This window comes from Dipodomys ordii, unplaced genomic scaffold, assembly GCF_000151885.1.
Source record: "Dipodomys ordii isolate 6190 unplaced genomic scaffold, Dord_2.0 Scaffold46, whole genome shotgun sequence".
Classification (NCBI taxonomy): domain Eukaryota; kingdom Metazoa; phylum Chordata; class Mammalia; order Rodentia; family Heteromyidae; genus Dipodomys; species Dipodomys ordii.
The window spans coordinates 11,645,422-11,670,717 of record NW_012267262.1 but is presented as its reverse complement, the minus strand read 5'-3'; the positions used below and the strand labels follow the sequence as shown (position 1 = coordinate 11,670,717).

At 37.5% G+C, this 25,296-nt stretch overlaps 1 protein-coding gene across 3 annotated transcripts in view; it reads left to right on the top strand.

The window, feature by feature from the left end:
* Fbxo3 (F-box protein 3) overlaps positions 1–25,296 on the top strand; it is a 31,147-nt gene that overhangs the window by 3,785 nt on the left and 2,066 nt on the right. For 2 of the 3 annotated variants that reach the window (XM_013019620.1, XM_013019621.1), the window contains exons 2-10: positions 1,034–1,123; positions 4,497–4,660; positions 12,041–12,155; positions 12,593–12,797; positions 13,459–13,504; positions 15,031–15,115; positions 16,190–16,312; positions 19,288–19,403; positions 20,920–21,110. In XM_013019620.1, the coding sequence (XP_012875074.1) occupies positions 1,034–1,123; positions 4,497–4,660; positions 12,041–12,155; positions 12,593–12,797; positions 13,459–13,504; positions 15,031–15,115; positions 16,190–16,312; positions 19,288–19,403; positions 20,920–21,110 (1,135 nt within the window). The remainder of the gene's footprint in view (positions 1–1,033; positions 1,124–4,496; positions 4,661–12,040; positions 12,156–12,592; positions 12,798–13,458; positions 13,505–15,030; positions 15,116–16,189; positions 16,313–19,287; positions 19,404–20,919; positions 21,111–25,296) is intronic. The other variant, XM_013019623.1, reaches the window with a different exon arrangement.

The following is a 25,296-nucleotide window of genomic DNA, read 5'->3' as shown; positions in this document are numbered from 1 at the left end:
GCCACAAAATTCAAAGTATAATGATACAGATTTACATTTTTTTAACTAGTCTTGGGAATTGAACTCAGGGCCTGGATGCTATCCCTAAGCTTTTTTTTTGGGGGGGGGAGGGACGTCTGGTCATGGGGCCTGAACTCTGGGCCTGGGTGCTATCCCTCAGCTCTTAAGCTCAAAGCTAGCTCTCTACCACTTGAGCCAACAGCGCCACTTCCAGCTTTTTTTTTTTCTGCTTATGTGGTGCTGAGGAATCGAGCCCAAGGCCTCATGCATGCAAGGCAAGCGCTCTACCACTGAGCCACCTTCCCAATCCTCCCTAAGCTTTTGTGCTACAGGCTAGTGCTCTTCCACTTGAGCCCAAAAGTGTAGAGTACAGCTCTACTCAAAGCTTTTTGTTGGTGAATTGGAGATAAGAGTCTCACAGACTTTTTCTGCCTAGGCTGACTTTGAACCCTGGTTCTGATCCTCAAATCTCAGTCTCTTGAGTAGCTAGGATTACAGGCATGAGCCATCAGTGTCCAGGTAGATATGATTTTTAAGTGGACTCTAATAGTTGATTTTAATGAAAATGTATTTTGGGCTGCAGTAGTTTAATCCTTTAAAAGAAAATTAGAACAAAACAGAACAAAATGCTAACATATTAAGAAACATACCTTGAAAATATTGGAAAGAAAAAGACTTTGAAAACCACTTTGTTTTACCTGAGTAACGTATCTTCCTTTACGTGGAGTTGTTCACTGTCACGATGAATAAGGAAAACTCCCTGATTGGCAGTTCACTGTCTATCTTCTCTGTTGTAGATTTTCGTGTGAAATTTATAACTGTAGAGACTTCAGGACTTATTTGTGAACTGAAATAGTTTAAAATGTACTACTCACAAGGTAGATACATTAGCTAACACACTGAATACATTCTAGAAAATCTTTTATTGTTGTAGTGAATTGGAGATAAGTAAGGAGAAACCAAATTCAACCATATTTTTACTTGTAACTTTACAATTTTCTCTTATACTAATTGTGATTCTGGTTACTGCCAGCTGTTGCTATGTGAGTCGAAGACTTAGCCAGCTATCAACTCATGATCCGTTATGGAGAAGACATTGCAAAAAATACTGGCTGATATCAGAGTAAGTATTCACACTATGTATTTTGTATATGTGGAAGAGGGTGGATGAAATTTCTTTAGACTAAATTTTAACTTTGTGGTTTTCATTAATATATACAGTAATTTGTACATACTATGAGTTAATTTCTGTGAAATAACTAAGGTGAACATTTCTGTCTTCTTTATGTTGGGAACCTTCCAGTTCCTCTTAGTTCTCATAAAACTATGTAGTATAAAATATAAAATAAATTTTTATAGACTATAGTTCTGTGTGCTGTAGAAAATTAGAATTCTTTCTGTTAGCCAATCTCCATCTGACCCTCCTCCCTCTCTTTCCTAGCTTACACTTGGAAACTGCTAGTCCACCCTGATGTTCCTTTCTAACCCTGGTTTCTCTCTCCTTTTTCAGCTCTTTGTGTCTGCCAGTAAATGTTAGTGCTCTCTGTTCTTAGCCCATTCCTGTTTACCTTCATGAGTGCTACTTGCCACGTTTAGAGCAACTACCCAAATCCTTCCCTTTCATATCCCCAATGGGCTCCAGGCTTCTTGGCACAACTGTCTACTGTAGGATATTTCTTTTGGCCATATGCTTGAGCTGGGTTCAGCAAATGTTAACAGATTTGCCAGAATAAAGTGAAAATGACAAACAGTTGGGGTGTGAATGTTAGGAATACTGTCTTTTCTTAGCTTGTGGGATGTCAGCTTGAGACTGAAGTTGGTAAAGTGAGAAGTGAAAATTTAAGTACTATTGTTTAAAGCTGCCAGCTTTAGTTCTATCAAACACTAGGAAAAGGAAGAATGGAGGAGTTCTGAGTGTTGTTGTGTCCTTGCCTTTAATTTTGTAGGGTCAGCAGCTACATACTAAATGTATCAGATGAATGTATGTATCAAATATGTAAGCATTTAGAATTAGAGAAAAACTTCCATAAATAGCGCATGTTTTATTAGTTTGGGCTTAGAACTAGAGTCTGTTTTGCTGTATCTTTTTAATATAGATTTTAGTTTCTATGCTACTGGAGATTGAACAAAAGGTCTCACTAAACAAGTCTCTGCCAATGATCTACATTGTCAACCAAGTTCTTTGGTACTATTTAGTTTGGATAATATATATCTATATATAATAATATATAGCAATATATATAATATAATGTCAACATACTAATAATATATAATATAATAATATGTACTGTTAATATAATGTAACAATGTATAATATATACATAATATATAAATAATATATATTATTTAGAGTAATTAAAAAACTGTTCTTGGGCCTGGCGCTGGTGGCTCTCACCTGTAATCCTAGCTACTCAGGAAGCTGAGATCTGAGGGTTGTGGTTCAAAGCCAGCTCAGGTAGGAAAGTCTGTGAGCCTCTCATCTCCAGTAAACCACAAGAAAACTGGAAGTGGCACTGTGGCTCAAGTGGTAGAGTGCTAGCCTTGAGCTGAAGAGCTGGAGGGACACCACCCAGGCTCAGAGTTCAGGCCCCACGACCGACCAAAAAAAAAGTTCTCTTCCCTCCTCATTCCCTGCCCAACTCCTCTCTTTGAACCAGTGTGGTAGGTAGTATATGCCTGTATTCCCAGCATTTGGGAGGCAGAGGAAGAAGGTCAGACTGAAACTATCCCAAGATAACAAAAACAAATTTGTTTTTTGTTTTCCCAATATCTAAACCTGTTCTTCTGCTTCCTAGTCTTCATGGCAGCACCTTCCATCTAGGTATTACAGCCAGAATTAGGAGTCACTCATTCTCTCTCTTTCTCTATATTATTACCGAGCCTTCCTGACTTACGTTTTTGTATATTTCTCATCTTCCTATTTTTTTGGGGGGAGGGGGGTCCAGTCGTGGGGCCTGAACTCTGGGCCTGGGTGCTGTCCCTTAGCTCCTCAGCTCAAGGCTAGCACTCTACCACTTGAACCACAGCGCCACTTCCGGCTTTTTTTCTTTTTGCTTATGTGGTACTGAGGAATCGAACCCAGGGCCTCATGCATGCAAGGCAAGCACTCTACCATTGAGCCACCTTCCCAGCCCCCTCATCTTCCTATTTTTACCTAAATACCTTAGTTCCATTGATTACTGCTCATCAGGAGTACTACAAAACCTTCCAAACCTCTTTAATGCCTCATTTACTCACTTTAATCTATCCTTCCATACTACACCATACCTCAGCTCTTTTAACTTTCCCACAAAACCCGTCATAGGGGTTGGGAACATGGCCTAGTGGTAGAGTGCTTGCCTAGCATGCATGAAAGCCCTGGGTTTGATTCCTCAGTACCACATAAGCAGAAAAAGCCAGAAGTGATGCTGTGGCTCAAGTGGTAGAGCGCTAGGGACAGCTCCTAGGTCCTGAGTTCAAGCCCCAGGACTGGCAATAAATAAATAAATAAATAAATAAATAAATAAATAAATACCCTTCATAGCTCTATTTCCTCTAGGGGAAAGTTTAACCTCATTCACCTCATTCATATCTTTTCTTAAAGTCACCTTTGGCTGTTTTTTTCCCTACCACTTTGGTCTTAAATTTATGCTTTATTTTTTTCTCCTATTATATCCTTTTGAGGGCAAAAAAAAAGTACCCTGCGGGGGGGCGGGGGGTGGCTCAAGAAGTAGAGTACCTTGCCCAGCAATAGCAAAACCTAATACTTCACAAAATAAGTGTCTTTATTTTTAGGTTTTTAATGGCTAAGTGTATACTCAGTAAATGTGAAGTTCTACCAAATAAAAATGTCATATAATTATCTTGATACTTTATGATTATCTGGCTAATTCAATGTAGATATGCTAAATTAATATTATATCATTAGACTATTCTCTAAAATAGTACTATATATAGCTTTAAAATTTTTATAGTTGAGCGGACACTTCTGGCTCACACCTATAATCCTAGCGGCTCAGGAGACTGAGATTTGAGAATCATGGTTTGAAGCTAGCCCTGGTAGGAAAGTCCATGAGACTCTTATTTCCAGTTAGCCATCAGAAAACTGGAAGCAGCACGGTGGCTTCAAAGTGGTTGGGTGCTAGTCTTGAGCACAAAAGCTCAGGGACAGCACCCAGGCCCTGAGTTCAAGCCCCATGACTGACCAAAAAAAGTTGTAATAAATTGGTATATTTTTAGCAATAAGTTAAAGTTTGAATCCCCATATTGTTCACATTATATTTTATTAAGGAGTAGAAACTTAGAAAAAATAAGTAGAAAGTAAGAAATAACACATAATTCTACTAGGTCATAACTGCTGTTAAAGTTGCCGATGTCTATATCACTTCTGTATCTAGCCTCCCTTTGTGGCTGAAATAAACAAAGAGAAGGTAAAGGAACCACAAATACCCAATAAAGTATATTGTTAAATGTTAAAAATAATATGCTATTTCAAATGTCTTTTAAAATCTTTATAGGGAAGAGAAAACACGGAAGCGTCAGTGCTGGAAATCTCTCTTCATAGACACTTACTGTGATGTAGGAAGATACATTGATCATTATGCTGCTATTAAAAAGGCCTGGGATGACCTCAAAAAGTACTTGGAGCCCCGCTGTCCTCGGATGGTTATGTCTCTGAAAGGTACTGGGAATAAAGTGTCATCCTTCTCCCTTTTAGTTACTGCTAGCATATAGTATAATATATAGATTAGTTTAAGTAACTTTGAATCACTATCATTTGTGCACGTATGCTAATTAAATCTTGTTAGTATCCATTCATTTCCACTCTGATCATTTTTATTTTCTTCTACTAATTTTGGGTTTCACTTTTGAGGTTCATCATAAGGTTATTTATTTGGAATCTTTCTGATTTTTTAAGTAAGGACTTGTAGCTATAAACTTGCCTTTCCTAACTGTCTGCCACACTCTGGTATATTTTTTAATTTTCTTTTTGATTCTAGAAAATTGAAATTTTCCTTCTTGATTTCTTCAAGGATCCACTGACCATTCAGATGTATATCATTCAATCTTTATGTGTTTGTGTAGTTTCTATAGTTTTTTTGCTATTGATGTCTAATTTTGTTCTATTGTAATCTGATAAGATACAAGAAACAACTTGTACATGCTTTATGGTGTAAAATGTGATTATTTTCAACTTTGTCTTTATTTAATTCACCATTCTTCTTTGGCCAAGGAAGCAGAACACCAATTTGTTTAAAGGACCTTTGATCTCTAGAGGAAGTGGAAATGTTATTTTTTTGCCATTCCTGGGGCTTGAACTCAGGGACTGGGCACTGTCCCTGAGCTTCTTTTGCTCAAGGATAGCACTTTACCATTTGAGCCACATTGGCACTTCCATCTTTTTCTGTTTGTGTGGTGCTGAGGAATCAAGCCCAGGGTTCATGCAAGCACTCTACCACTAAGCCATATTCCCAGCCCTTTATTTTTTATTACAGAAACAACTGATTCCACAAGATTGCTTGAGAATACTTATCATGATCTCATTTTGAAAGGTTTTGTTTTATGTGATGCTGGAGCTCAAACCCAGGTCAAACGCATACTACCACTAAGTTACACCATAGCCTTAAAGATTTTCTAGTTATTATTATTTTTAATACTTGAGTTGAACACAGTGCCTCCAGAAGATTTCTATTTTTCAACTTTATATACATTGTATGATTGTATTTTTTGTGTGTTTTGGTTGTGAGAGTCAACTGTATTATATGTAATCATTTTCCTGTTTTTGTTGCAATATAGTTCCATTATAAGAGTAGACTACGGGGTGTACATGTGCAATGTTGTTTTTTTTTCCTAGTTCTGGTTATTAATAGTAGTGCTGTAAATTTGATGTAAAGATTTTTGACACATAGGCGTATTCTTATCAGGCAAATATCTAGGGTTGGGTTTTCTGGGTTAAACTTCAAAAGATACTGGTAAATTATTCTACCAGTACTTTAAAATTTGATTTTAGTCTTAGTAGAGCTAAAGTATTGGTTTAATTTTCACTTCTCTGAGGTGGTAGAATAGTGATAGTTGTATTTCCAACTTTGCCATCCATCCATATCATTTCTTTCTTTTCCTTGCTTTATAAAAGCTATACTGTATTGGGCAGCAGTAATGATAGTATAAATCTTTGCTCAGCATTGGCGTATAGCTTCGTACCTTTAAATATGAAGCTTGCTCTAGAATTTTTGTTAGCTATTCTTTTATTTGTTTTCATTTTTTTGAGACAGGTCTGATGTAGCACAGGCTAGCCTTGAACTTCTCAGCCTCTCAAGTCCTGAGATTAAAGGCATGTGACACCATACACAGATTTTTTTTTTTTTAACTGGGTCTTGGACTCTGCCTGGAATTCTTGCTTAGCTTTTTTGCTTGAGCCATACTTTTGAGCCATACTTCCAGTTCTGGCTTTTTGTTAGTTAATTAGACCTAAGAGTCATGAAGATTTGTCTGCCTGGCCTTGCTTTGAACTGAGATATCCTCAAAGCTCAGCCACCTGCATAGCTAGGATAATAGGTGTAAGCCACTAGCACCTGGCTAGTGATGGAATTTTATCAAATAAACTCGTCTCCCTTAGGATTACCATATGATTTTTGTTATTCTGTTATGTGGTAAATTGATTTTCTGAAGGCTAACAAACTTAGGATTCCTAGACTTAATTTATTTTGATTATAATACATCATCTTTAATGTATTAACTTGCTAGTACTTTTGGGGGTCTTTTAATTAATACTTTCTGAGAGAGTTTGGTCTGTAATTTTCCTTTCTTGCAATGTTCCTATCAGGTTTTGGTATCAAGATGATGCTGCCTTGTAAAACAAGTGAGGAAGTGTTGCCTCTTTTTCTGTTTCCTGGAAGAGTTTATGTAAGCTCAGTCTTATTTCTTGCTTAAATGATTTGTAGAACATGCTACCAAGCCATTGAACCCTGCAGTTTTCATTATGGGAAGGATTTTAATTAGGGATCCAATTTTTTAGCTATAGAACTATACAAGACTTCTGTTTATTCTTATGTCAATCCTTCTTCCCTTTCTGCCTCCTTCCCTCCCTCCCTTTTTTCTTCTTTCTTCCTCCCTGTCTCTCCCTCTCTCCCTCCCTCCCTTCCTCCCTTTCTTCCTTCCTTCCTTCTCTCTCTCTCTTTCTCGCTCTCTCTCTCTTTCTCTCTCTCTTCCAATGTGTGTGCTGGGAGGGCCTGGGTGCTATTTTTGAGCTTTTTTTTGCTCAAAGCTACCACTATTCCTTGAACCACAATTCTGCTTTTAGCTTTTTGGTGGTTAATTGGAAATAAGAGTCTCATGGACTTTACCTGCTTGGGCTGGCTTATAACTGTGATTCTTAGATATCAGCCTTCTGAGCTATAGTTACAGGTATGAGTTACAAGCACCTATCTATGTCAGTTTTAATATATAATGTTTACCTACTGAATTGCCTATTTCATCTACATTTTCAAATATGTTGGCATGAAATATTTTAAATCCTTTATCTTTTTAATGTTTATTACATTTGTAGTGATAGCACTTTTACTACTTCTGGTAATAGTTATTTGTATTTTGTTTCTATTTTTCTTTATCTTCTCAGGTAGGGGCTAATCAGATCTTTTAAAAAAATCTGGTTTTTTGATTCATCCATTCTATTTATATGTTTTTTATTTAATTTTTTCATGCCTTCACTTTTAGTTTTTCCTCTGACTTGAGATTATAACTTAGATCATAGATTTTTTTTCTATCCTAATATATTTAGTACTTATCTTGCAAGTTTAGAAATGTTGTAATTTTTTTAAAAAAATTATTACCCTGGGGCTGGGAAGGTGGCTCAGTGGTAGAGTGCATGCCTTGCATGCCAGAGGCCCTGGGTTCGATTCCTCAGTACCACATAAGCAAAAAGAAAAAAGCCGGAAGTGGCGCTGTGGCTCAAGTGGTAGAGCGCTAGCCTTGAGCTGAAGAGCTGAGGGACAGCGCCCAGGCCCAGAGTTCAGGCCCCATGACCGGACCCAAAAAAACAAAACAGAACAACAAAAAAATTATTACCCTGCAACATAGTGTTTTGAGGTTTTTGTCTTGCTTTTAGGTAAGTAGACCAGGATAGCCTAACACTCAGTGTGTAGCCCTGGCTAACCTCAAACTCATAATCCTGTATTTATAAACTATTGAGTATTGGAATTACAGGTATGCTTAGTGAGTGTAGTTTTGTTTTTGTTTTTTGTTGATTGTAGGACTTGAACTCCTCAGGGCCTGGGTTCTGTCCCCAAGCTCTTTTTGCCCAAGGCTAGGGCTTTACCACTTGGAGCCACATTGCTACTTCTGGCTTTCTGGTGGTTAACTGGAGCTAAGAGTCGCGGAGACTTCTGGCCCAGGCTGGCTTTGAACCATGATCCTCAGATCTCAGCCTCCTTTGTAGCTAGGATTACAGGCACTGATTTCTTTTTTAACCCATTATATAGAGATGTATTGCTTGATTTCCTAACATTTGAAGTTTTTATTTTTTGGTAATCTTTTAGGTTCTTTTTTTTGTGTGGGGGAGTGGGGAGGGTCCAGTCGTGGGGCCTGAACTCTGGGCCTGGGCACTGTCCCTCAGCTCTTCAGCTCAAGGCTAGCACTCTACCACTTGAGCCACAGCACCACTTCCGGCTTTTTTTTCCTGCTTATGTGGTGCTGAGGAATCGAACCCAGGGCTTCATGCACGCAAGGCAAGTACTCTACCCATGAGCCACCTTCCCAGCCCTTGTAAAGTAGTTTCTATTTTAGTTTCTCTGTGATCAGAGAACATACCTTGTATTCATCTATCATTTATAAGTTATTTTGGTTAGGAGCTGGTCACTCCTTTCTGTAATCCTAGCTAATTAGGTGGCTAAAGGGGCTGAGAAAGTGGCTCAGTAGTAGAGTGCTTGCCATGCATGCATGAGGCCCTCTGTTCAATTCCTCAGTACCACAGAAACAGAGAAAGCCAGAAGTGGAGCTGTGGCTCAAGCGGTAGCCTTGAGCTGACGAGCTTAGGGACAGCACCCAGGCCCTACGACTGACCAAAAAAAAAAAGGAGGCCTAGAACTGAGGATCACAGTTCCAAACTAGCCTGGATAGAAAAGTCCATGAGATTTTTATCTCTAATTAACTACTAAAAAGCCTGAAATGGAGCTGTCAGGTGCTAGCCTTGAGCAGAAAAAGCAGAGGGACTGCACCTAAGCCCTGAGTTAAAGCCCTATACCAGCACACAAAAAAAGAAAAGTTGTTATGTTTTTTAGCATGACTCCTTTAGTAATTGTTGCATGTTTACTCAATAACATCAATAACAATGTATATTCAATAGCTATTTAGCTCAGTACTATATAATTAAATAAAAGTTATATATCTGAATCTGATTTTTGACACCCTTATTGATACTGTTTTTGTTTATTGTTTTTCTTCCTTAAGGAGAGAGGTAGGTTAGAATCTCTCAACCTGTTAGGCAGCGTTCTCAGGTAGTACACAGGGCTTTTGTTTCTTGTGTATAAACCAAGTTCAATTTTCTCTTAAGTATAGGCAGATTCTACTCCTGTGATTAGGCTCTATTATAATATGGACAAGGTAAAGTTAAGTTCTAAATAATTTGACTATCAGTTCATCCCTAATCAAAAAGAAAATTATCTTTAGTAGGCTTGACTTAGGTCAACCTTTAAAAGGGGCTTGGTTTTCCAGAAACCAGAGATTCACAGTTTAAGTGTGCTCCCTGCTGACTTTGGATAAACAAGCTGGTATGTTGTGGAGGGAATGGTAGGTGGCCTCTAGGCATTGATTACCTCAATTGCACAATTAGAACGAATCAGGTTCTACCGATAGATTAAACTGGAAGAATCCCAAGCAAAAGTTGTGTAAGAGGAGTTAGCAGCCTCAGCTTAGACAAGATTTCAGTCTTGTGATACATGTACAGAGGATCTGGTTGAGTCATTCCTGGACTTCTGACGCACAGAAACAATACATCTGCATCCTGGCTCAATTTTCTTGGGAGGTTAGTCCAGCCTACTCACCTCCCCTCAGCTGAGCCTACAGTAAAGGAGCCAGGTGTCTGTCTATGTGGGAGAGGTGCATAAGAAAAACCTACCCCATTCAAGCTGGCCTCACACTTACTTAAAAAATAAATTAGCCAGGCACTAGTGGCTCGCACCTGTAATCTTAGCTACTTAGAAGGCTGAGATCTTAGAATCGCGCCTCAAAGCCAGCTTGGACAGCAAAGTCCATGAGATTCTTAACCCCAATTATCCACCAAAAAGCCAGAAGTGGAACTGTGGTTCACCTGCCTTGAGCACAAAAGCCCAGGGATAATGCCCAGGCCCTGATTTTAAGTCCCCCATGACTGGCACAAAAAAAAAAAAGGAGAAAAAAAAATACTGAGGGTTATTTTAAGCTGTTAATATTGTAGCAATAAAACTCATGTACCCACTATTCTTGTAGATATATCTTTTTGGCATTTTAGTTCTGTCACATTATTTGTATATGTGGTGTATGTATGTATGTATGTATGTATGTGCTGTGTTATTTAGATGTATGACATGAGAAAGATTATATCTATTTAGTAAGTTCAGCCTTTTTGTCATTATAAATGTCCAGATTAACTCTTAGGAAGTTTTTGCCTTCTTTTGTTTTGTTTTGTTTTTGTCTTGTTCTTTGTCTGGGGACTAAACCTAGGGCCTCATGTATGCATAAGCATGAGCTCTAGCTTTGAGCTACACCCCTAGACCCTTTTATGTGGTCTGTTAGACTATTTAGCCCATTCATACTTAGTGTATTTGCTATGAAGTATATCATGTCCACTGTTCTTTTTTTTTTTACATTCATTTTATGTTTTCATTTTATATTCCACACACACCCCTATTTTTTTTTCCTAGTTGAAATTAAGACATGCAACTTGACTTACTAAACGCTAATGTAAATTAGTATGGTCCTCATTCCCTACCAGGGATGGGTAACATTTGAATATTTATAACATCACTTTTGGATCATACAAAATTACCTATAAACTATTGCAGATAGCATTGTATTTGTATTGTTATGTACCAAACAATTTCACAGACCTTAGATGGCCCAATAGCTGGACAGTTTTCACTCTTGTAAGTGAAAGAATGTTAAAATACCTTAATTCTAATGGTCTTCCTCCTGCCTCTTACATTATTTTGGAGAAGGGTACTGGTGGTTGGACCCACGGCCTCACATGTTAGGCAAGTGAGTGATATCTCAAATCTCAAATCCCTTTATATTTTATGGTTTTGATGTTCAACATATTCCTGTAAATGTTATTATTTTCTATATATTTAACATTATTTAGATTTCTATTTGAGATTTTTTTCTGGTATCTTTTTATTCCTTCCTACAGCCTCATGTTCCTATCAAGAATTCCTTTTAGTATTTCCTTTCATGAAGAATTGCTGCTGTTGAATGTTGCCTGGTTTGTTTGGGTTTTTTTTTTCCCCTTCCTCTCTCTTCTTCTCTCCCTCTCTTCTTCCTTTCTTTCCCGCTCTTTCCCCTGCCTTTTTCCTTTTCTTCATTGGCAACTGAAGCCAGGCTCTTATACTTGCTAGGCACGCACTTTACCACTTGAGATACACTGCTAGCCCTGTCAGATTTATTTTATCTACACTGTTGAAGGATGTATTCCCTAATCAGCAGTGATTTGTCCCCCCACCACTTTGAAGACATCATTCTTGTAAGTTCTATTGTTTTTGTTGAGAATTAAGATCTCAGTAAGTTAATTATATGTTTTTCTCCTTTCTGACTCCTTTTAAGATTTGTGTCTTTGATTTCATCCCTTTTCCAGTGCTCTGTCTAGATATGATTTCTAATCATCCTCCATGGAGTGTACAATGTTTCCCTGTTGAGAGAAAACCAAGAACTTTGCTTTTCTCTGGGCTTCAAATGACTTTCAATTATTTTTTCTTTACCTTAGCATTCTGTTTTGGACAGAACTCACTTGGCTGTGATTCTTGCACTGCTTAGCTAGTAGATGGTTAGACTTAGGCTCAATGTGTCTCATTCTCTGTCTGGTTTGCATTTGCAGAGGGTGCTCGTGAGGAAGACCTTGATGCAGTCGAAGCTCAGATTGGTTGTAAGCTTCCTGATGATTATCGGTGTTCATACCGTATCCACAATGGGCAGAAGTTAGTCGTTCCTGGGTAAGATGCTTGATTTTTTTTAAATTTTAAATGATGCAAGTTATTTTCTTCTAGAAAGTACATAATCTATAATTATCCTTCATAAATTACAAGAATACAGACTTTCCCCTTCTTCTTTATAGTGATCCAGAAGACAATCTCTATGGCTTGATTTATGTTTTGCCAAAATAAATGTCTCAGTGTCATTTCAACCTACACATCTCTTAGGTTTGACTGGGTTCAGTGGCTCACGCAGTCCTAGATACTCAGGAGAAGGAGATCAGTAGCTTGAGGCCACTTCTGGCGAAAAATTCGTGAGACCGTATCTCAGCGAAAAATGCTACATGTGCAAGGTGTTCTGCTAATTATTGCTTAGGACATTGTCACTGTGAAATTGTGTGTGGAAAAGGTGAGGTATAGTTGTTTATTGGTATGTTTTGTATGTATTTTCTCCTCAGATTGTTGGGAAGTATGGCACTGTCAAATCACTATCGTTCTGAAGATTTGTTAGATGTTGATACAGCTGCTGGGGGATTTCAGCAGAGACAGGGACTAAAGTACTGTCTCCCTTTAACGTTTTGCATACATACTGGTTTGAGTCAGTATATAGCTGTGGAAGCTGCCGAAGGTCGAAACAAAAATGAAGTTTTCTACCAATGTCCAGTAAGTAGGAATGTGTTTACTTGTGGCTTCAGGATACTTTCTGATGGATCACATAGTAGTTTGCATTTTCTTTCCAGTTATATAGAATAAATTTAGAGCATTATGCATTTTAATTACTGGATAGTTTATGTTCTTGTTTTTACAGTATGGAATGCTGAAAGAAAATGTCACTTTTGGACAAACAGTGGGCACTGCTGTGTAGATAATGGGAAAGCTGGCATTTCTGTTAAGACCTTTTAAGTTTAAAGAAAACTAATGAAGAACTTATCAAAATAATTATATTTACAGTTTAGCTTTTGAATACCCTAGAATTATTTGAGTTTCTTCATTCTGAATCCAAAGCCCTTTCTTGTAGCATAACAAGCCACATATCTTATTCCTTCAACTTTTTGATTGTGTTCTTGTAGGATAATTTATTAATTCACTATAGCAGTGATAGCTTGTTGTAATTTTATCTTATGGACAAGTGCCTAGTCATCTTCTAACAATCTTAAAGGAAGGCCCTAAAAATAGAGACAGATTCATAGGAGCAGGACCTGAAGAGTGTGAGGGCTGAGTGCTGGTTGGAATCTTTACATTTTGTTTTACTTTGTTTCATAAGATGTTGCAAGTAACAAACAATGAGAAATGTATTTATGAATTACTTTTTTTTCTCTTCTAGGACCAAATGGCTCGGAATCCAGCTGCTATTGACATGTTTATCATAGGTAGGGAAAAAAGCCATTTTTTCCCTTTTTCCTCCTGGTTAAAATTTTTATAAAGATTGGTAAAACTTCAGTTAGTTGAGCAGCTGACATGCCTGGATTTGGTAAAGTTTTCTGGCTTGTAAAGTAGCCTCTAAGTTCTCATTGGAAAAGCACTTCTGTTTTCTTTAAGTATTGTTTCTATTTGAAAAAAGCATATGTTGTACAACCTTATATTCTTAGTCCTCTTCTTGAATTGCAGTATGTATATAGTTCTTTTAACATGTGTGTATTATTTATTGAGCATGTAAATACTAAGACATATTTTTCTTTTTTGTGTCTGATGATTCAATAATAAGATATATGCCTCAGAAGCAGCAGTCTTTATCACCAGTATAAAATACATGCTTCATAACTTCTTCACACACCTAGTTTTCCCTGGCCATGGAAGAATATTTCTTAAGTTTTTATGGATTTTAGGTTAGTATGCAGGCATGACTCACTCTTTGCTAGCCATCCTATCTCCTTTTACTTAGATTTTACCCACTTAAAAGCTTCTGACTATCCAACTTTTTAAAAGCATTTCTGACACATGAAATATCCCCACATAGCTGGGCACTGGTGGCTCACGCCTGTAATCCTAGCTACTCAGGAGGCTGAGATCTGAGGATCGCAGTTCAAAGTCAGCCCGGGGAAGGAAAGTTGGTGAGACTCTTATCTCCAATAAATCACTAGAAAACTGGAAGTGGTGCTGTGGCTCAAGCGGTAGAGTGCTTGCCTTGAGCTGAAGAGCGCAAGGACAGCGCCCAAGCCCAGAGTTCAAGCCCCACAACAACAACAACAACAAAAATCCCCACATCGTAATCTATAGTAGAGAGGGCACTTGGTATAACTCAGTGGTAGAGCATGTGTTTAGCAAGTGCAGGACCCCAGGTTCAATCCCCAGCACTATTTAAATTTTTTTTTTTAATTTAAATAGTGAGCCTGTGGCTCACGCCTATAATCCTAGCTTCTCAGCATCACAATTCAAAGCCAAGGCAGAAAAGTCCGTGAGACTCTTATCTCTAGTAAACCACCAGAAAACCAAAAGTGGTGCTATGGCTCAAGTGGTAGAGTGCTCGCTTGAGCTGAAGAGCTGAGGGATAGCGCCCAGGCCCGGAGTTCAAGCCCCACAACTGGGGGAAAAAAAAGTCTTCAGAAGGGAGGAGAAATAGTGTTCTTCCTAGCTAAGGTGTCTTTGTGTAAATCTTCCTACTAGAATCTTGAATGGAAAACAAATGAATTAGAAACTATAAACAGAAGATACTCATTGTTGTACGAGAAATAATTATAAATATAAAGATGCTTTGAAGGTAGTTATTGGGGTCTCTGATGTGAGTTGAGAAAATGCCAAGGAAGAGTTAAGGTGGATAAAATTGAAAATAGAAAGTGAACTGGTAGAGTACCAGAAGAATTTTAGAACATTTTAAGCATAGGAAAATTACAATTCATTGTCCTGTGTGCATATTTTACACAAACGATTTGCTCATTTTCCCCTTTTTGTATTATAGGTGCTACTTTCACTGACTGGTTTACCTCCTATGTCAATAACGTTGTATCTGGCAGCTTCCCCATCATCAGAGACCAAATTTTCAGGTATTTATTTCATTTAGGATTTTTTGGGTATAATTGAGTATAATTCATGAAAAGCTGTCCATCGCAGTGATTGAGATGAAGTGTCCCCAAAAGACTAGTACAGAACCTCTTATTTTATTTTATTTTTTTTTTGTCGGTCGTGGGACTTGAACTCTGGGCCTGGGCGCTGTCCCTCAGCTCTTCAGCTCAAGGCGAGCGCTCTACCACTTGAGCTACAGCGCCACTTCCGGTTTTCTGGTGGTTTATTGGAGATAGGAGTCTCACGGTCTCTCCTGCCCGGGCTGGCTTTGAACCGCGATCCTCAGATCTCAGCCTCCTGAGTAGCTAGGATTACAGGTGAGCCACCAGCGCCCGGCAGAACCTCTTATTTTAAAACTCTCTTACTCTCACTTTAAAGTAAAAATACCACAGCACTTAATTAACTAGCTTTTTTTTCTTGAGAAATCAAGATGAAAAACTGACTTTGATTTAAAATCTATGGGTTGGTAGTAGATATATTATTCTTCCTTGTGAAAAAAAAGAAACAAAGGTTGTTTGTCAGTTATTTGACTTAAGCAGTAAGTCATCAGCTAATAACTCCTGGCCAATATTGTTTATTATCTCTTAAATAGAACATTCAGGTGTTATAGTTAATCCTAGAGGTGATATTAGTTCTCAGTAGCCTTTGTGGCTGAAATAACAGATTAATTATACATTAAAGGTTTTTAAATTCAGGAATAAATAATAATTATATATTACAGGCAAATTATACTTTCATATATTTTATATATTTCTGGGCATAGCCAGAGGCACCATTTAAAAAATAGACAGATGTTCGTCAAGCTTTCCTAGCTGAAAGTGAGATAAACTCTTTTTATTTTCCCTCCATTATTTGAACCATTAATGATAGATCCTTGATGGCTGTCATTGCACCAGAGTCATCAATGTTTTCTAGTATGGTTGTAAGTGTCTACATTTACCTGTAAACAGAATTTAAAGTTGTAGTATAAGTAAACAATTGTGCATTGCATCTTTAAACCTTTTATCTTTTTGGAGTTGGTTGATTTTAAAATATTTAATTCTTTTAATAACTAGATATATTCATGATCCAGAGTGTGTAGCAACAACAGGGGATATTACAGTGTCAGTTTCCACGTCATTTCTGCCAGAACTCAGCTCTATACACCCACCTCACTATTTCTTCACATACCGAATCAGGTGAGGATTTTGTTTTTGTTTTTATTATTATATGTTTTGTGTTTTTTAGTTGTGAAAATACCGTAGAGAGGGGTTACAATTACATCAGCAAGATAATGAGTGCATTTTGTATCAGGCATTGTTACCTCCTCCTTTGTTTTCCCTTCCCATCCCCCCCCCCCACTTTCCCTTTGATTTTGTTTTAAGTGATATAGTAGTTTTATCTCAGGGCCTTGTGCTGCCATGGCAGGTGCTCTACCATTCAGCCATGCTTCATGCTCTTTTTTCTTTTAGATAGTCTTTATTTATTTATTTTTGCTAGAGCCTGGACCAATATCCTCCTATTTTATGCTTGTTGAAGTAGCTGAAATGACAAGTATGTACCGCCACACCAAGCCTCTTCATTTAAATGGAGTCTCAGACTTTTTTTTGTCTATGATAATCTAGAACTTGGATCCTTCTGATTTCAGCTGGGGTGCCGGATGAGTAAGAGGGGGGTGGGTTTCTTGAAATTCTTATCTGGCCTCAAGCTGAGATTCTCCGAGTCTCAACCCCCTAAGTAACTAGGATTATAGGTATGAGGCACCTTACTTAGTTAGGTGAGAATTTTAATAAGTTTGCTAGGTGAGTTGGTTTCTGTCACTGACAAAATACTTGAGAAAAAATCAGCCCCGTGGTGGAAGGATATATTTTGGTTCATGATTTCAGAATTTTCCGTCCATAGTCATGTGGTTTTGTTGCTTCAGGGCCTGTGCATTGTGAGGCAGAGTATTGCGGTGAGAATGTGTGGCAGAGCATAAATGTTCACTTCGTAGTAGCCAAGGAGACACACAATAACGGGCTAGAGACAAGATACAATCTTCAAAGGCATGCCCCTCCCCTCTGAATCTGCTGACTGTCCATTCAGCTATGAATTTTCAATTTATTCCCTAGTGATATTAGCATCCTCATGATCCAATCAGTTCTCAGTAGCACCCTCATATGGGTACCTAGTCTTCAAGACAGGAACCATTTTCTTTCTTGCTTGCTTCCTTTCTTTTCTTTTCTTTCTTTCCTTCTTTCTTTCTTTTCTTTCTTTTGTTGGTCGTGAGGCTTAAACTCAGGGTCTAAGCACTGTCCTTGACTCTTAGGTAGCACTCTGCCACTTTGAGCCACAGTGCCACTTCCAGTTTTCTAGTGAATATTTGGAGATAGGAGTCTCATGGACTGTCCTGCCTGGGCTGACTTTTGAGCCACCATCCTCAGATCTCAGCCTTCAGAGTTGCTAGGATTAGAAGCATGAGTTACCAGCACCTGGCAGGAACCATTTTCTATTAGAATCACAGCAGTCACCTTTTAGTAAGTAGTGTGTGATATATTCTGTGTGCGTGTTGCTGTTGTACATTGAACACACTATATTAAATGCAATTGAATACACTGTATAAATGCATTTTTTATGGGATCTTGGGGATGGAATCCAGGGCCTTGCACATGTTAGGTAAGTACTATATAGCTGAGCTACATCCCCAGCCCTAACAGGCATTTTGAAGAATCGTTTCTGGTAAAGTTTGGAAGAAGGTGAATAACTTTTCTGCAACATAGTATTTGCAAAAACTTTGACTTCATATGAAGCTCCAAGTTCTTTCTTCTTTATTAAATTTTATGTTAGTACTGGAGCTTGAAATCATGACCTGGCCTGGGCACTGTCCCTTAGCTTTTTCACTCAGGGCTAGCTTTCTACCACTTGCGCCACAGTTCCAATTCCAATTTGTTGTATGTGTTAGTCCTGGGTCTTGAACTCAGGTCCTGAACACTGCCCCTGAGCTTTTTTGCTCAAGGCTGGCTCTCTCTCCACTTGAGCCTCAGTTGTACTTCCAGCTTTTTAGGGGTTAATTTGAGATAAGACTCTTACAGACTTTTCTTCTTGGGCTGGCTTCGAATCTTCCTTCAGATCTTAGCCTCCTGGGTAGCTGGGATTACATATCTGAGCCACCAGTGCCCAGCTACTTATTTTTGCACATGTACAAGGTATTTTGGAAAGTGAGGGTCACTAAGTCATAATAATCAAAGCTCTATTTTAGTTATAATGCGTTATTGAAGCTATCTAATTGCCAAACATGAAAGTATGCATTTTAAATTTCATCTGGCTATATTTAATTTACAAGTCTAATAAATACGTACTTCATGTATGTCATATATTGCCATTATCATTGGAGTTAAAAATGAGTATTTTAGACTTAGTATTCTGTGCTCTGACATAAAGACAGCCCATTGCTTCAAGAGATTAAGGCTATTTTGTTTGAAATGTATTTATTCACATATGCATATGATTCATGTATATCTAATGGAAATATTTTAGTAATATATACTTACCAGAGAGCATTTTGGGATTTTGGTATTTTTTGCTATATTTGGTTGCCTGTTTCATGTCCCATCTTTATCCCAAGATAAAGATGCTGTACTGATGTTTAATTTAGATCCTGCCTAGGATGGAGGCATGTTTAAAATAAAAACATCCACAATGTGCTTCTGTTTTTCTCAGTGAAAGTAAGAGAGTGGATTCCTAGAAAAAGGATGAATAATGGGTTTGAGCTTTTTTAGAAGTTAATGGAGAAAAGGACAAGGCTCTGTAGTTTTGTGACGAGTGAAGGAATTTCAGTTCTTTAGAAGTCATTTGTGGTACTATTCTAGAAAGCATTTCCAAATAGATCTTTCTTGTGGAGCAAAGGATGGTTAACACCATGTTTTGGATATTCCAGTTGCCCTTCCCAATGCTGATGCTCACTGGAAGTTAAGGTCATAAATTGACTAAAAGCATTTCTATGGGGAATTAGGCTAATGAAGGCAGTATCTTGGAGAACTTAGAAAAAATAACCACTTAACATAAACCTTGGTTTGGTTTCTTTTGGAAATATCCTTTTCTATTACTAACCTTAATACAGTATCTCTAAAAGCCAAGAAAACAAAACCAGATATAGGCCAGATTTATGTCTTCACCACTCCACTCCTTTTTCCAGGATTGAAATGTCAAAGGATGCTCTTCCTGAGAAGGCTTGTCAGTTGGCTAGTCGCTATTGGAGAATAACAAATGCTGAAGGAGATGTAGAAGAAGTTCAAGGGCCTGGAGTAGTTGGTATGTAACCCAGGATTTAAGTGTATACCTTACTTCCTTCATACACTTCACATCCATAAATGTACTGCATAGAAGTTACTGTTTTACCATTTTAGCTCTATAACATTAACTTTTCTGAAACTAATGCAAACTCAATTATTTAGAGATTGATTTTCCTTTCTGTGGATCACTTGAGATCCCTTGCCTATCCTTGTAGTATTTTGTTTGTTTATATGTTTGTTTCTGTTTCTGTTCATTAGTGATACTATGGGTTAAACTCTGGGCCTTAGACTTCATTCATTAGGCATACTGTCTACCATTTGAACTATATTTCCAACACTTTTTGTTTTAGTTATTTTTCATGTAGAGTCTTACTTTTCTTGTCTTAGCCTGCCTGAACTGTGATCTTCCTCCCACTTTATACCTCCCGCATAACTAGGATAATAGGCAAACACTTCCCTGCCCAGCATTTTTTTAGTTAAGATAGAGTCTCTTGAACCTTTTGTCGACAATTGCCTCAAACTACATTCTCCCAATCTCAGCCTCCCAAGTAGCTGGGATTATAGGTGTTTGCCACTGCATCTGGTTTATTATTTATGACTAGTTATACTCAGTGTATTCTGTTAGATGACATAGGACAGAAAGAAAATAAATTTCATATTGGTAATCTTAAAGTTTGGAGGACGTTATTAAAATTTATAGTACAGATTTTTTAAAATATATTTTTATTGTGAAAATTTATAGTACAGATTTTTTAAAATATATTTTTATTGTGAAAATACCGTACAGAGGGGTTACAATTACGTGGGCAACATAATGAGCACATTTCCTGTCAAGCATTGTAGCCTCCTGCTTTGTTTCCCCTTCCTGTCCATTCATATCCTCCCCCCTCCCCCCCCATCCTCCCCCACCAAAGTTGTAAAGTTCGTTTTTCCACATAACGACTTGTACATCTCATTGTTGCAATGGGTCCTCCTGTATCCCTGTTTTTACAATTTTATAGTACAGATTTTTTACTCTGTAGAATTTATTTACTTCAGTTCTGGTTACCATTACATTGAGCTTTTTTTTTTTTTTAATAGTAAGTTATGCTTATCCTACATTTCTGAGCGGTCAGATTCTTCCAGTTTAAACATGTGTTTCAGGAAAATATACATAAGCTATGAACTTCTGTCATAGTAAAGTTATATGCGTGTTCTATGTAGAATTTGTTTTGTGGTGCTGGGGATTGTGTCCAGGGCTGTTCATATGTGAGGCAATTACTCTACCACTGAGCTAAATCCCTAGTCCAGAATACATTCATGGGCTACATGTTTACTTAATAAACTTTTCTTGGACTTATTTACAGACCCAGTGTTTAAGAATTTTATTAAAATGTAATTCTTTCTTGTCTTTTGATCCATTGGTATAAGGACTTTCCCTTGAAACTGACATTTTGTCTGGTCTGAACACTTCAGATATCTCTTTACAATTTTTTGTTTTAGTCTCTTGCTATTGAATGTTACACTTTAGTTTCTTGTTGCTTTTTTCTCTACAGGTGAATTTCCCATCATCAGCCCAGGTCGGGTATATGAATATACTAGTTGTACTACATTCTCTACAACATCAGGCTATATGGAAGGATATTATATCTTCCATTTCCTGTACTTTAAAGACAAGATCTTTAATGTTGCCATTCCCCGATTCCACATGGCATGTCCAACATTCAGGGTGTCTATAGCTCGATTGGTAAGTTAAAGTTTTCTCTAGTGCTGATTTACCTGACTGTAGAATTAAACTCTACAGAAGATCTTTGTTTATTCAGACAAAGGGCTTATAAATGCTGCTCTAGAAAATCCTGGTGATTCTGAGGCAGTATCTTGGGGGCCGTATGAATATGTTGGGGAGACATAGTTTACATTTAACAAGTAAGCTAAGCTCCTCATACTTCAACCAGAGAAACTCTTGTGTTACCTGTTTTTAGCTTCATGGATTACATGTATTAGAATATGAGAAGTGCCATACTAGACCACTTAGAATTGGCTTTATTCAGAACCACTGAGTGTTTGCTGACAGTTTACTCCCTGACTTCTGAAGCTATCCAGCATGCTTCATAGCCTATATTTTGGCCTATGATCTATTGCCTCCCAGACTAGATCAGTGAGTAGGGACTGAATTGTCTAGATACTATGTAGAAGAGTGGCCAAAATTAAATTTTTCTGCTAACAGATTAAGATTGCATGTTTTCTCAGGAGCAAAGTAGCACCTTTATTTAGTTCCATTCCCATTGTTAGGGTCAGGAGCCACAGGAAATAAATTGCCAGGCAGTGACAGAGGCCCAAACTGCCTTATCTTGTAATACCTTCTTTGGAATAGTCTTAGGAATCATAAGTGGGGCAGGAAAAGTGGAAATTTCTAGCTGTGTAGTAAGGGAAGCTGTGCCAACTGTACTGTTACCAGAGCTACCTTGAAGTCCATAAGGAATGTACTTTCTGTTAGACACTAACAGCATGAAATGATACTTAAGGCCATTATTGAAACTGGGGGGCTGACTGGGGTGGGGGTGGTGCTTCTTGGGGGTTTTTCCTCTTTGTAAACCTGACTGACCATGTCTTGAAATCATAGTAAGCGGAGGCCTCTTGCCTTAGTGCCATGACAGGATCTGAAAATAGGAAACCTAAAGGTGACTGACGGAATTCTTTTTTCTATGAAGGAAGGTACTCCTCTTTATCCACTTCTGCAAGATACTTACTTCCAGAAACTGTAGAGCAGGAATTTGGAGGGGTGGGGAAGCAACATTGGGCTTTTTAACTCAGTCTCAAACTGGTTAGACACATACTCTGCCACTTGAGCCACATCCCAATTTTCTCTTTTCTTTTTGCCTTCCTTTTCCTTTCTTCTCTCCTTCCCTCTTCCTTTTCCTTCCTTCCTTTCTTTCCCTCCTTCCCTCCCTTCTTTCCTCCCTCCCTCCTTTCTTTTCTTTTTTCCCCCTCTCTCCCTCCTTCCCTCCCTCCCTCCCTCCCTCCCTCCTTCCTTCCTTCCTTCCTTTACTTTATTTGATTTCATTAAGCCTGGAGGAAGAAGAGTCTTTAACTCCCACTTTTTCTGCATGGGGAGCAGTAAATGTTTCTCCCTCAAATTTTCCTTACTTTAACTCTGTTTTGCTAAAATAAATCCTTGCTAGCTTGAAAAAAAAAACTATAAGGAAAGAATTTCTTTACAGTGTTTTTAGTTTTAGCAAACTAAAATTTCCTCTTGAGATGACTCCGAAGGAAACAGAATGGGTGGATGTACACTTGTAAGTCTCTTTCTGGGCTCCTTCCTCAAGTCAAGCCAGGTATATGTTTACAACCTCACTTTTAGGATTACCTTGTGGAACACCTATAACCTTAGTCTCAATCTTATGGACTACAAAATGATTAGGTTAGGAAGCTCCAGTATACAATAGGAATAAAATAGTCTATCTAGAATACAGCAGAGCTGTCTGCCTTGAGCATTAAGAAAATGCTCTCCAGTTCCTGGGATGGCCCATGGGTGGGTTAGAGCTCATTCTGGGAAGATGCACTTGATGTTAGCCTGACCACAGAGACACATTCACACCTCCAGTTTGGAAAGAAAAGGGTGATGATGAAACTTTAGGCCATTACACTTACAGTGTGATGAAAAGGACCTATAATCTAAATTTGGAAGCAAAGCTTTAGTCTTCTTCCCCATGGAGGAATGCTATAAACTGTTGTCAGTTACTGGGAATTTGCTTCTCCTTGTAACAGACTTCCACTTTTGACTAGCTCAGTTGTCTCTATGAGCTCCATTTCATCTTGTCTTTAAATGGTTGATAATCAGCAGTGAAGCTATCTGGGACTTTTCTTTATGGGAAAAAATTTAAAATATGAATTAACTTCTTTAACATTTATATTTTCTATTTCTTCTTTCAGTTTTGGTAATTTGTGCCTTTCAAGGAATTTATCCATATCATCTAAATGTTGAATTTATTGACGTAAAGTTATTCCTAATAGTCCCTTGATATCCTTTTAATGGCTACAAGAGCTGTAGTTGTAAATCCTTGGTTCTTAATACTGGTAACTTTTATCTTCTCTTTTTCCCCATCACATGATTACTATCACTCTTGTTGGTCATTTAAAGGAAAAATTTTTGGTTTTACTGACTTTTTTTTCTACATATTTTCTATCACATTGATTTCTGCCATTGTCTATTATTTCTCTTCTACTTTCTTTGGGTATTATTTGTTTTTTCCCTAGCTTTTTAAGGTAGAATTTTTAATGCTCAATTTTAGGTCTTTGCCTCTAAGCACTGTTTTAGTTGAACTTTACAAGTTTTGATGTGCTGTGTAACTTAATTTTGATTTGTAGCTTTTATAGAAAAGTGTTAACTTCCACACATTTAGAAATTTTGAATTATCTTTTGGTTATTGATTTCTAATTTTATTGTGGTTAGAGAACTTAAACTCTGTACCTTTACTACTTTTAAATGTTTTATGGTCCAATATTATGTAAAGACTTCATATATCTTGCTTTGTGCGTTTGAAAAGAATGTATATTCTGTGATGTGGGGAAATACTATTATAAAAGTGACAGGTCAAACTGGTGGATTGGTTGACAGGTTTTTTTAATGTCATCTGTATATTCATTGCTCTTTTGTTGTTGTTTTGTTCTGTCAACTACTGCAAAGAAGATTGTTGAAATCTCCAACTAAAATTATGATTGTGTCTAGCTCTCTTTGTCAGATTTGCCTCATGTATTTTGAAGCTTTATAATTTTGTGCCAATGTGCTTAGGATTGTTATGTCTTTTTAATGAAGTGATTCTTTGACAGTTACTAAAATCTCCTTATCTCCAATAGCATTCCTTGTCCCCAAGTTTAAAGAACATTGAGGTTTGTTTTGGCAGATAGTTTGGATACTGTTGGATCAACTCAATTGTATTGATGCTTGTTTTTAATATTTGTTGGATGTGTGTAAAGTTCTCTTTACTGAAGTATGATGGTTCCCATGCATTTCAATCTCAGACGCGTTAGGATGTCTAAAACCCCCTGATGACTTCAACCAAACTCTTGCTTAGATGGATTACATTAGTATTTAGTATACTAGAAATTAAAACTGAGAAGTTTTATAATATTTACCTATTAGTTTCTTTTAAAACTACAATAAATCCATTACATGCTTAATACCTCCTTCAACCATGTGTTTACTTATTTAGTTTTAGTTTCTGCCTAACCACATATAAATGTATAATAAAATCATTAGAGAATATTTTCTCTAAAGGGTGAGAAATCAATAGAAACAAAGAATAAGTCAGGACTTATTAAGACTTAATAAGACTTATCAGTCTTACTACCATCATTTAAAAGGCCATGGGGGTTATATTTGTTGACTTTTTGTTTCTGTTTGTTTTCTTGAAATGGAAGTTGAATCATTTAGTGTCTCTTTTGCCCTCTTCCAGCCTGATGAATTAGTAGGCTTAGGAATTCTTCATACTTTGCAAGTTTTAAATACTGTACACTTTTGGCTAGTCTTGTGCTTTTCCTTGGTATAGGGTTGTTTTTGTTTTTGTTTTTGTTTTGCTTATGTGAGGGCACTGCAGGGCTTCCTGTCAATCATTTAACATCCATCTTTCTTTTGGTTCCCTTTTCACCTACTCTTTTGCCACTCAGTAGCCTTTAACAGGAATGTCTTCTTCATTAGCATAGTTGATAATCATACTATGTGGTTATCATGTATTGTAATTTCTGGAGCCTTCCCCATTATGCATTTTGGATCTCTCTCTGAGATCCAAAGACTTCATCAACGCAGTTAAAAAAAATCCAAATATACAAATAATGAAATATAAATCACATCTGTTTACCTTTTTGTTACTGTTCTTGTGTCATAATAAATCCTGTGACATATTTCCTTTCTTCTACATTCATGTGTTCATTCA